The sequence below is a fragment of the Oncorhynchus tshawytscha genome, linkage group LG08 (genome assembly GCF_018296145.1).
Source record: "Oncorhynchus tshawytscha isolate Ot180627B linkage group LG08, Otsh_v2.0, whole genome shotgun sequence".
NCBI lineage: Eukaryota > Metazoa > Chordata > Actinopteri > Salmoniformes > Salmonidae > Oncorhynchus > Oncorhynchus tshawytscha.
Window position 1 is genome coordinate 42636124 of NC_056436.1, and position 13331 is coordinate 42649454.

Sequence of the window (13331 nt, forward strand, 5' to 3'; positions counted from 1 at the left end):
AGCTCCAGGCGTACATTTATTGTGCTGACATTGCTTCCAGAGGCAGTTTGGAACTCGGTAGTGAGTGCTGCAACCGAGGACAGACGATTTTTGGCCGCGCTATGTGCTTCAGCACTTGGCGGTCCCCTTCTGTGAGCGGTCCGCATTGGTTTGTTATGAAAAAGAATGCTATTAAAACATTTGCATTTAAAGTATAACTTTTTAATGTATATAAACAAAATGCATATAAATGTAACAATTCAAAACGAATACAACTCACCATCACATACTTTTAAAGTGGGGCTATGACAGTCCATTTCAAATTAGTCTGACTTCATGTATCTTCTCTCACCACCACTAATGAGGTGGGTGTGCTTGGTGCATGCCGTGTCAGAGCTTCTCAAAGTCAGGGGGCGTGGTCGACAATCTCTGCTGTCACATCCAACCTGTATCGGTATTTGGTTTTAATGCAGACAAGAGCACTGAATCCAGCTTCACACAGGTAAGATCTGGCAAAGTTTTATGGTGCTTTCAAGATAACTTGAAACTCCTACAAATCATCTTCAGGTTGGCAAGTTAGAGCTCTAGAAAGAGGCCAGAGTTCCCCAGTTGGAATTCCAAGATGGATGACCGTTCAAAACAAGTTTTCCCGGAGCCAGTTTTTTTCAGAGTTCGCAGTTGTCTTGAACGCATTGAAGTCGGAAGATGGAGATTCCCGAGTTCCCAGTTCCGAGTCCTCAGTTGTTTTGAATGCGGCATTAATGCTCACAGGGAGACGGCAAGGTACTTATTCCCTTTGAATCAGGAACCAAAACTCCTCCATATTGAGCTGTTGATGCATTTGGTCACATGACAGCTCGATCAGCTGTTCAATTTTACTCACCGGCATGTCAACTGAGCCAGGATCACAGTCAAACGGATTGGGAAGTAGGCCCCAAAGTGCTCTTCCAAGCATTGGAGGTGAGCAGTCATCACTCGTGTGGGACACTTACTGATGCTATTTTTTCTGTTCGATGCTGTTTTCTGTCAGCCTAGGGACGGGGACATGGTTCGCTTTTGAAAGACTCCAATAAGAATAATTTCCTCTGAATCAGCTGTAGAATGTTTTTGTATTTCCCTTGTATGCTTGAGTTCATTCAGTTTCCCAAATATGTCTGTTACATTTACTTTTAATTACACAGAAAGTCAACCAAGTCTCCTCTCAATGCAAAAAAAAAATGTCAACACTCCCCTCAATAACCACCAAGCCTCGGTGTGAAATAGAACATGGTCACGCTCTGATCTCATGATGTCCACATAGTTTTGCAAAAAGTCATGCGCACAGTGGATGTGGATTGATGTAGTTTACAATCGAAGTTACCTGCTGCAGTATATCTGAGTTCTGTGCTCAGCTCTTTTGCCACCAGTTGCTCTCGCGTATCATACAATGCGTACATATGCCAGAGGGAGACACATTCATAACTAGAGTGCAGAGGCCTGCCCGCCTTCCCACCATAGATGGAGCCCCATCTATGCAAAAGCCCACCATTCGATCCCACGGAACATTCTCGGTGCCGTTTCATGCTCGGGAATCGTGAAACAGAACAATGTGTACTCGTGAATAGCATCCCCAGACATGCATAGCGAACAAAAGTCAATGCATGGGCATCTTGGCCCTCACAGCTAACATCCATTTGGAGAGCATAAACTGGGGAGTTTTTGAGTCATTCAGTCAGTTTCCTCTTGATTGCTAGCAATAGCATACATTCTTTGTTTAAAAGTGTTATCTGACAAAGGTATTGATGTGTGTTTCTGTGCCTCTGCCTCCCCACACATTGTTTTCACCATATCAATTGCGGCCGGTAATATCAAAGTCTCTGCAATAGTGTGGTGTTTCAGAGCATAGCAGGCCTAGCCGTTCACCATGGGAATGATTCAAGTGCAAGTGTGGCCTTTTCCCATATCCAAGGGCACTCTCTGGTTCCATTTTATCTTTTAGATTAGAATCATTTGTATTTCCTATTTTTAAAGGTTAACCACATTACAATGATTTTGAGATTCTAGGACGACATTATATACAGTGGGGCAAAAAAGTATTTAGTCAGCCACCAATTGTGCAAGTTCTCCCACTTAAAAAGATGAGAGAGGCCTGTAATTTTCATCATAGGTACACTTCAACGATGACAGACAAAATTAGAAAAAAAATCCAGAAAATCACATTGTAGAATGAATTTATTTGCAAATTATGGTGGAAAATAAGTATTTGGTCACCTACAAACAAGCAAGATTTCTGGCTATCACAGACCTGTAACTTCTTCTTTAAGAGGCTCCTCTGTCCTCCACTCATTACCTGTATTAATGGCACCTGTTTGAACTTGTTATCAGTATAAAAGACACCTGTCCACAACCTCAAACAGTCACACTCCAAACTCCACTATGGCCAAGACCAAAGAGCTGTCAAAGGACACCAGAAACAAAATTGTAGACCTGCACCAGGCTGGGAAGACTGAATCTGCAATAGGTAAGCAGCTTGGTTTGAAGAAATGAACTGTGGGAGCAATTATTAGGAAATGGAAGACATACAAGACCACTGATAATCTCCCTCGATCTGGGGCTCCACGCAAGATCTCACCCTGTGGGGTCAAAATGATCACAAGAACGGTGAGCAGAAATCCCAGAACCACACGGGGGGACCTAGTGAATGACCTGCAGAGAGCTGGGACCAAAGTAACAAAGTCTACCATCAGTAACACACTACGCCGCCAGGGACTCAAATCCTGCAGTGCCAGACGTGTCCCCCTGCTTAAGCCAGTACATGTCCAGGCCCGTCTGAAGTTTGCTAGAGAGCATTTGGATGATCCAGAAGAAGATTGGGAGAATGTCATATGGTCAGATGAAACCAAAATTATATTTTGGTGAAAACTCAACTCGTCGTGTTTGGAGGACAAAGAATGCCGAGTTGCATCCAAAGAACACCATACCTACTGTGAAGTATGGGGGTGGAAACATCATGCTTTGGGGCTGTTTTTCTGCAAAGGGGCCAGGACGACTGATCCGTGTAAAGGAAAGAATGAATGGGGCCATGTATCGTGAGATTTTGAGTGAAAACCTCCTTCCATCAGCAAGGGCATTGAAGATGAAATGTGGCTGGGTCTTTCAGCATGACAATGATCCCAAACACACCACCCGGGCAACGAAGGAGTGGCTTCGTAAGAAGCATTTCAAGGTCCTGGAGTGGCCAAGCCAGTCTCCAGATCTCAACCCCATAGAAAATCTTTGGAGGGAGTTGAAAGTCCGTGTTGCCCAGCAACAGCCCCAAAACATCACTGCTCTAGAGGAGATCTGCATGGAGGAATGGGCCAAAATACCAGCAACAGTGTGTGAAAATCTTGTGAAGACTTACAGAAAACGTTTGACCTCTGTCATTGCCAACAAAGGGTATATAACAAAGTATTGAGATAAACTTTTGTTATTGACCAAATACTTATTTTCCACCATAATTTGCATATAAATTCATTAAAAATCCTACAATGTGATTTTTCTGGATTTTTTTTTCTCATTTTGTCTGTCATAGTTGAAGTGTACCTATGATGAAAATTACAGGCCTCTCTCATCTTTTTAAGTGGGAGAACTTGCACAATTGGTGGCTGACTAAATACTTTTTGCCCCACTGTATATATATTTCAGAGACGCAGAGTAGGTTAACGGATGATTTCCACATGTGTTAACCACCGTGATGCATGGAGGAGAGGAGGAGATGTGATGATGCTTTGCTGGTGACACTGTCTGTGATTTATTTAGAATTCAATGTACACTTAAGCAGCATGACTACCACAGCATTCTGCAGCAATATGCAACCATCTAGTTAGCACCTTTTTTACATTTTTATTTTTAACTAGGCAAGCCAGTTAAGAACAAATTCATATTTACAATGACAGCCTAGGAACAGTGGGTTAACTACCATGTTCAGGGGAAGAACGACAGATGTTTACCTTGTCAGCTCGGGGATTCAATCTAGCAACCTTTCGGTTACTGGCCCAGGGCTCTAACCACTAGGCTACCTGCCGCCCCATGCGCTTAATGGGACTATCATTTGTTTTTCAACAGGACAATAACCGAACACAACACAAGGCTGTGTAAAGGCTATTTGACCAAGAAGGAGAGTGATGGAGTACAGCATCAGATGATCTGGCCTTCACAATCACCTGACCTCAAACCAATTGAGATGGTTTGGGATGGGTTGGACCACAGAGTGAAGGAAAAGCAGCCAACAAGTGCTCAGCATATGTGGGAGCTCCTTTAAGACTGGTGGGAAAGCATTCCATGTGAAACAGGTTGAGAGAATGCCAAAAGTTTAGACACACCTAGTCATTCAAGGGTTTTTCTAAATTCTTACTGTTCTCTACATTGTAGAATAATAGTGAAGACATCAAAACTATGAAATAACACACGGAATCATGTAGTAACCAAAAAAGTGTTAAACAAATCAAAATATATTTTATATTTAAGATTCTTCAAAGTACCCACCCTTTGCTTTGATAACAGCTTTGCACACTCTTGGCATTCTCTCAACCAGCTTCATGAGGTAGTCACCTGGAATGCATTTCAATTACCAGGTGTGCCTTGTTCAAAGTACATTTGTGGAATTTCTTTCCTTCTTAATGCATTTGAGCCAATCAGTTGTGTTGTGACCAGGTAGGGTTGGTATACAAAATATAGCCCTATTTGGTAAAATACCAAGTCCATAATATGGCAAGAACAGCTCAAATGAGCAAAGAAAAACGACATTCCATCATTACTTTTAGACATGAAGGTCAGTCAATCTGGAAAATTTCAAGAACGCTGAAAGTTTCTTCAAGCGCAGTCGCAAAAACCATCAAGCGCTATGATGAAACTGGCTCTCTGTTTTCTGAAGTGCACCAGTCCCTCCTGCAGCAAAGTACCCCCACAACATGAGGCTGCCACCCCCGTGCTTCACGGTTGGGATGATGTTCTTCGGCTTGCAAGCCTCCCCCTTTTTCCTCCAAACATAACAATGGTCATTATGGCCAAACAGTTCTATTTTTGTTTCATCAGACCACAGGACATTTCTCCAAAAAGTACGATCTTTGTCCCCATGTGCAGTTGCAAACCGTAGTCGAGCTTTTTTACGGCGGTTTTGGAGCAGTGGTTTCTTCCTTGCTGAGCGGCATTTCAGGTTATGTCGCTATAGGACTTGTTTTACTGTGGATATAGATACTTTTGTACCTGTTTCCTTCAGCATCTTCACAAGGTCCTTTGCTGTTGTTCTGGGATTGATTTCCACTTTTCGCACCAAAGTACATTCATCTCTAGAAGACAGAACGCATCTCCTTCCTGAGCGGTATGACGGCTGCGTGGTCCCATGGTGTTTATACTTGCGTACTATTGTTTGTACAGATGAACGTGGTACCTTCAGACGTTTGGAAATTGCTCCCAAGGATGAACCAGAATTTTTTTTCTTCTGATGTCTTGGTTGATTTTTTTTCCTCCCCCCATGATGTCAAGCAAAGAGGCACTGAGTTTGAAGGTAAGCCTTGAAATACATCCAGAGGTACACCTCCAATTGACTCAAATGATGTCAATTAGCCTATCAGAAGTTTCTAAAGCCATGACATCATTTTCTGGAATTTTCCAAGCTGTTTAAAGGCACAGTCAACTGAGTGTATGTACATTTCTGACCCACTGGAATTGTGATACAGTGAAATATAATTGAAATAAACTGTCTGTGAACAATTGTTGGAAATATTACTTGTTTCATGCACAAAGTAGATTTCCTAACCGACTTGCCAGAACTATAGTTTGTTAACAAGACATTTGTGGAGTGGTTGAAAAACAGGTTTTAATGACTCCAAACTAAGTTTATGGAAACTTCCGACTTCAACTGTACTTGAAAATCCATGGCAAGACCTGAAAATGGTTGTCTAGCATTTTTTCAACAACTAATTTGACAGAGTTTGAATAATTTTTATAAGAATAACTGCCAAATGTTGCACAATCCAAGTGTGGAAATCTTTTAGAGACTTACCCATAAATTCTAACAGCTGTAATCGCTGCAAAAGTTGCTTCTACAATGTACTGACTCAGAGATGTGAATACTTATGTAAATCAGATAATTCTGTATTTAATTTTCAATAAATTTGCTAAAATTTCTTAAAACATGTTTTCACTTTGTCATTATGAGGTATTGTGTGTAGATGGGTGAGAAAAAAATATATTCAATCAATTTTGAATTCAGTCTGTAACACAACAAAATGTGGAATAAAAGTATGAATGCTTTCTGAAGGCCATAACAGATTGGGAAAATATGATATTAATGGGCATGGTTTTGGTTCACCTCTGGTTATTTACACCAAAAGTTGGTTATTTTACGCCACTGGTTGTTACTTTAACTCTTTACGGTGTTAATTTAACTCTTTACGGTGTTAATTTAACTCCTGATTACAGAACTTTGTCTGCAAGGGAATTGCCTTCACTTTGAAGACTAAACAGACACAGTTATAAATAATCACAGACTTTCCAACTCCGAGCCTTCCTATTCCATTCTCTCACTTTGCTTAGTGGAGACCTATTGTTCTGACTGAGTTCGCTAAGGACAAAGCCTTGGTGAAAGCTAGTGGACCAAAGTGAAAGAACAGGTGATTAGATTTCTGTGGAGAAAGTCAAAGATTATGAATAACACTACAGAAAGTGGAGCGCAGCGACAGCAGACACCAAAGGGCGCCTGAAGGAGAGAGAGAGAGATAGATGCCAACTTCAAAAGAGCCGTTCCACCTCAAAAAGCACAAGAAAGAGGTTTTCGACACCCGCCATCACATATTGTTTCTATGGTCAGAAACAGATAAGATTAGCATTCCTGCAACATTATTTTGTTTAAATATAATTTGATCCCTGAGATATTAAGATAATTGATTGCACCCAAATTGGTCATTTGAATTTATAGGATTCATCTAATATTCAAATAATTTGGACCAAACTTTTTCTAACAATGAGTAAGACATGAGGAATCCAAAGAAATTGTTAAAAGCCCCCCATGAACCCCCTCCACACCCCAGCACCATCTAGTGGTCAGAACCTGGAAATATCAGGATGTATAATGGGACATAAACCAAACAAACAAAAAACATCACCAAATTCACTGAGAAGAGATTATATAGGGTGAAGAAACAATACTTCGAGCCGCAGTTCCATATTACTTGTCAGACATAGAGAACTGATACTGTATATTTGTTGTTGGGGTGGGATTGATGTGGGGTGTTGTGGGTGGCTTTTGCCCATTTCTTTGTCTTACTCATAGTTAAATAAAAGTTAGGTCCAAATTGGATGTTAGGCAGGGGTGCAACATTCACTGGGGATGGGGGGGGGACATGAACATATGTGATTTTGAGGTCAAACCATACTCAATATGGTTGCAATGGGCTTGGGAAACAGGCAAACCTGGAGTATATTGCACCCAAAGGTTTTTCATCTGAAATGTAGCTTCCTTCTGGAAAAGTGCTTTGATATCATTCCTTTCAAATGTTGGCAGATTGTACAGATTGTATAATGGCTGGAATTAGGAGTCGGATATTCCAAAACACACATGTAAGATGAAACATTCATGTCAAGGGCAGCTATATAGGGGTTTACTACTAGCGTATAACCTGCACTGGGGCCCAACAGAGTTGTACTATACCTATACCTAGCAGGGAATTGGAGGGGCAGAGATAAAGGGTTTTCCAGTGAAGAGACAAGGTTTACCATATAATATGATGGCTATAATTAGTCTTATTTGGTGAAATACACCAATGAAAGCATTGAAATAGGTGCTTAATAGGTATATAGGCTAAAAGTTAGTTTGACCTTTAAAAGTAAAATGTTGCTTTGCTTTCACACAGGGCCATAGCGACATATGAGGACACCTCTGTCATTTTTTTCACATTTAAAAAGCAAAAAAAAAAAAATTTGTGGGGGAACTCTGAGTTTCAACTTACTGTTGAGTTAGAATAGTAGAATACACAAAGTGCATTTTCGAAACTTGGTTGTGCATCAGCAGTTTTTTTGTTATGTGTCTCTCACTGACAGTCACTCAAATAGTTTTAAAAAATAGATTGGAAAATTATTCTAGTTAGTCTAGCAAGCTATCGAAACTTGTAGTAATCATGAACAAATTACCGACTGGGCACACTCAGGGCATGTGATCAGGGGCCCAGACCTCCAGGGGGCCCCCATTGATTTTGGTAGTCACTCTCACTCAGATATCATATTAAAGGTAAATATATATTTGTTTTACTTCATATTCATCATCTCCAGCACCACCCCAACATCAACATGTGTAAAAACCTACTAATTGCCTATTAATTGTGTACTAATTGGTTGATGACATTGGAAACACTTATCTTCCTCGATCTTATTTACTACAGAACATAGAAACGCGCTATTTTCACATATGTTGATGTTGAGGTAGTGCTGGAGATGATGAATATGAAGTTGACATTTTTTTTAAATGTTCCTTTAACATGGCATAATTTGTAGAATTGCAGGAAATTAACTGTAAAACTGCAACAACAAAAAAGTTATGTAAAGGTAAACAAATGTAAAGGTATTTGTTTACCTTTTTGTTAATAAAATACTTGTTCTGTTAATAGATCACTCTGTACGTATTAAATTATAGTTTTTGATCTCGGTGCTGAGTTAATTTGAGCTAATGTGTAGCAGCTAATTGTATAGCTAATAGGCTATGTGTTTGTAGATTGATTGAGGTGAATGACGCTACAACAACGGGGTCATTTTTGCTTGTATTTTCTTGCTCTCCAAATAGCATTTTAGAGTTTTTAAATTGTAATGAAATGCAGTAAATGAGCATCAACTTTCTTATTAAATCCAGACCCTGCCCCATTCACTTTTAGCATACCACCCAGCACGCTTTCATTGGGTTTTATTGAGTGTGACGCCCTATTAATCTGTGTCGTCCACTGTTTTCACTGCACACTAGCGTTTGCATGGAGTTGAGGGGAAATGAGATGGCAGAAGACTGCAGGTCCATTCTTTACGAGTCTCATTCAGAATGCCAGAAAGCACAAATATTCCCACGTGATGATGGAATTACTCCCTCCCTAATAGCACGCACAGAGCCAGCAGTGGATTACCGTTCTCCTGGCAGCAGGATATTATGCTGGCAGCACAAAACGCGGATTTGTTTCTCCTTCAAAACAAGAGTCGCCCTACAAAGACATGCTACATTTTTTCTCACTTCAGTGCAGTACAACTATTTTTCACAGCATTGCAACTACTTAAAAATATATATAATTTAACGTACTGTTATATTTAATATTGTATTACATACACCAGCATTTCTTTTGAAAGTTTACACCAATGTTGAAAGCTAAGGCTATGTAAAGAAATGTTGAAAGCTAAGGCTACGTAAAGAAATGTTGAAAGCTATGTAAAGAAATGTTGAAAGCTAAGGCTATGTAAAGAAATGTTGAAAGCTATGTAAAGAAATGAACGTTTAATAAAATACATGTAATTGGAGTTACTCAATAGAGTATACAAAAATGTAATTGGTCTATTCTGTTGGGCAATGGGTTTAATACAGAGTGCTGGTGAGTCCTTACTCCACCCACTTCATTCACTGCAATGCAATAATTTGTTTATAGAGAGAGAAAAAAACGACTCTATGTGCCGATGTAAAAGTGGGGTTTGGATTACTCAGTAGGTCTGTAGAATGTATATATGGTGTCATTTCATGGGGCTCTGAATAATACGGAGTGTTGCTGGCCTTTTACGACAACAATTCCATAGGCCATGATGCAGATCACTGTATTCTAAACTCCCAACTCCACTTTTACATCGACAGAAATAATATATTTTTCACTATAAGCCTATATGTATTCCATATTAAAAGTGATTTGCGTTGTGGCCTATGGAATGGGTGTAGACTAGCAACACTGCGTATTCTTCAGCGTCCCATGAAATGACACCATATATAGATTCTACAGACCCTACTGACTGCTCCCAACACCGCATTTACATCTGCACAAATAAACGTTTTTTCGCTATAAACCCAATTATTGTCAATACCAGTCTCGACATTGTATTTTTTTAATGATGTACATTTTTTGCATTCACAACAAAATCGACATTGATAAAAATGTAGTATCTTTTGAAACAGTTATCCACTTTGCAATGTTTTGAAATGCGGGCTTTTTATTTGGAAGGTTTTTCTTAAAGCCATTGAAAGTGACGTCATCTTTAGTGCTGCTATCATACTGTAGTCAGCAGTGGACCTCACTCGAATTGCACCGCAGTGTGAGAAAAATCGGACAACCATCAACTTTCACTCATATAGTTGTGAGCGTGGGAATGCTGTCGCGGGTAATTTGACCTTTTCCACAAAGGAGAACCAGTGCATTTCCCGCGGAAACATGCGTGTTTGAAACTTTAACGAACTTTTAAATGTCTTCAGTTGGACCTTTTTACTTGGAGAGCAACATGCCGGAGCATATCAGCATTTCGGACTTTGTTGCTCTGACAAACGAGGACTTGGCATCACCGACTACCTCGATTTTTCAGTCCAAAATGAGTGAATGTCGGAACACTGTTTCGGCAGTCGAAGAGGTGAGCTGGGGGTTTCAGTGCGCACTATTGTTTACCTGTCCACAGGTAACTTGTTGTTGACAGTTAGTGGTGGGAGGTGAACCGATAGGTAGACGAACCTCCAGTGAGTAAACTAGCCAAGCGAAACAGTTTTGCCAAGTTCACATTGTCATTTATAAAAGTAGACTGTATAAATATATTTTACCCTTACGCAACACCGCTGATTCAAATAACCAACTCACTATAACTTTGATTATTTGAATCGGGGGCAGGACCAAAGTTTGGGAACCCTGAACTAAGCTCCCGAGTGGCGCAGCCATCTAAGGCACTGCATCTCAGTGCTAGAGGCGTCGCTACAGACAACCTGGTTCGAATCCAGGCTGTATCGCAACCGGCCGTGATTGGGAGTCCCATAGGGCGGCGCACAATTGGCCCAGCGTCGTCCGAGGTTTGGTCCGTGTAGGTGGTCATTGTAAATAAGAATTTGTTCTTCACTGACTGACTTGCGTAGTTAAAGGTTAAGTAACATAAATTAATTCAAAAGCTACAGCAGCACGCTGAGCTTTGTCTTGCATTGGGCCAAAGGCCAGCAGATGGCGAAATTGAGTCGTCATTTCCCGTCCAAATGAATTATATGCAGCTGGCAATACATTTGCATGCCTCGTTAAACGGTTCGTACCTAAAACTTTATACATTCAGGTTGCATAGGCTTCGATTTCCTCTACACCGCCAAGATTGGGGCCTCTCTAAAATGTTGCTAGGCTGACACACCCACACACACGCGCATACAGACATGGAGTACGGATGCACACAGTCACACACCCATAAAGGCACTTAGCGAACACACACACCAAAGCCGGGAACTGCTATAATGATCGTGACGTGTCCAAGGTTTGCGAAACATACAATAGAATAGAGGAAAGATGGCATTGTTTGCTGAGCATACACCCAGTCCGTGTCAATGGTAACCGTTTTATTTATGGGTGTAACCGTTTTGCTCTTCTCAAGAGTATAGGGAAATGTTGTGAGTGTGTGTGTGTATTTAATGCTGCAGACAGACCACAGCAGGGGTGAATGACATGGTCTGATCCTCAGGATCTCAGGTTTTATGCTATATGCACACTAGGGCAGTGTTTCCCAACCCTGGTCCTCGAGTAACCCTAACAGTACACGTTGTAGCCCTGGACAAACACACCTCATTCAACTCATTGAGGGGGGTACTCTAGGACCAGGGTCGGGAAACACTGCACTGGGGGTTAGGCAGCGTAACAAGCCTTTGATTGAGCCTAAACAGGGTGTGCTGGAACTGCACTGCGGTGGTCTGACCTGTACATGGACACTGTGTACAAGGAGAGGTTTCAGTAAGGTTATTCCTTTTGTTAGATGGTGACATGACCTCATATTGGAATGGAGCCATCACCTTAACCCTTTTACACTTAAGTCAACAGATTTGACATCGACGTGTAATAGGTTGACATTACTTTTTCACTTTGACCACAGTCTTGCCCTGACTCCAGCTTGGCCCCGCCCACTTGCTCGGAGGTTGACTGTGAAACGTTGGAAAGTACAGGAGGAGTCACTCCATTTTCTAAGCCTCTCCATACATTTCCATACATGTTTACAGTCCCATGTACTTTTTTTCATTAGACAAATAAGACAAGAGAAGGGCTGTTGTTAGGCTATATAAACACTAACCACGACTGGTCCAGTTAGCTGTAATATATCAACTATTTTGGTGCCAAAGGAGTGTCATGTAGCTAGCTAGGTTCCCCCCCACCCCACTCTTCCCCCTCAGGGACTGATTTAGACCTGGGCCACCAGGTGGGTGTAATGAACGATCAGGTAGAACAGGTCATCAGCAGTACTCCAGACCCCGTAGGGTAAGATTTGAATACCCCCTGTTCTTAAGCAAACACAGTAGAGTGAAGCTACGTGTTGACGCACGTCAGGGTGGTGAACCTGAAAAACGACAGGTGTGGTTGGTGCCTGAGAGACATCATCAGCCCAATGATGACAAGCGTGGTGGTGCTAGACGGATTAACCACTGATTCACCTGTTAATGCAAAGTTAGTCACGGCCTGGGAACTTCTGGGTCACCATGACTGCTGCTAGACAGTCAAAGAATTGCGGTTTTCCTATAGACGGTCTGACAGGTTACATTTCTTTCACTGTTGCCCTTGTCAGTTCTACTAGTTATACTAGGTGAAATTCTAACTTGAAGTCTGTGGCGTAATGTTGACATTTTTGCTCCAATCTCCCATTGACATCAATGCATCTGTCTGCGCATGTAACTATGTCAAAGCCAGATTTGCATGCGTAGGCAGATCTCAAGTTAGGATTTACCCCATAGGGAAGGATCTGCCTTTGTCTTCCTAAAACCTTCTGCTACTAATGGACGGGAGTCAATATGACACTATACACTGTGCAAAACATTTTACTTGCACCTCCTTTTGCCCTCAGCGCAGCCTCCATTCATCTGGGTATGGAAAGTGTTCCACAGGGATGCTGGCCCATGTTAACTCCAATGCTTCCCACAGTTGTGTCAAGTTGGCTGGATGTCCTTTGAGTTTTGGACTAGAGGTCGACCGATTAATCGGAATGGCCGATTTCATTAGGGCCGATTTCAAGTTTATTTATTTATACCTTATTTAACTAGGCAAGTCAGTTAAGAACACATTCTTATTTTCAATGATGGCCTAGGAACGGTGGGTTAACTGCCTTGTTCAGGGGCAGAATGACAGATTTTCACTTTGTCAGCTCGGGGGATCCAATCTTGC

The 13331-nt window shown here is 41.4% G+C and overlaps 1 protein-coding gene across 4 annotated transcripts in view; it reads left to right on the forward strand.

Moving 5' to 3' along the window:
• The first annotated feature begins 10226 nt into the window (after positions 1-10226).
• asap3 (ArfGAP with SH3 domain, ankyrin repeat and PH domain 3) overlaps positions 10227-13331 on the forward strand; it is a 50825-nt gene continuing 47720 nt past the window's right edge. For 3 of the 4 annotated variants that reach the window (XR_002954408.1, XM_024429726.1, XM_024429727.1), the window contains exon 1: positions 10227-10575. Coding sequence is in view for 3 of the 4 variants with exons in the window: in XM_024429726.1 (XP_024285494.1) it covers positions 10414-10575 (162 nt within the window). In the remaining variant the exon portion in view is untranslated. The remainder of the gene's footprint in view (positions 10576-13331) is intronic. The other variant, XM_024429728.2, reaches the window with a different exon arrangement.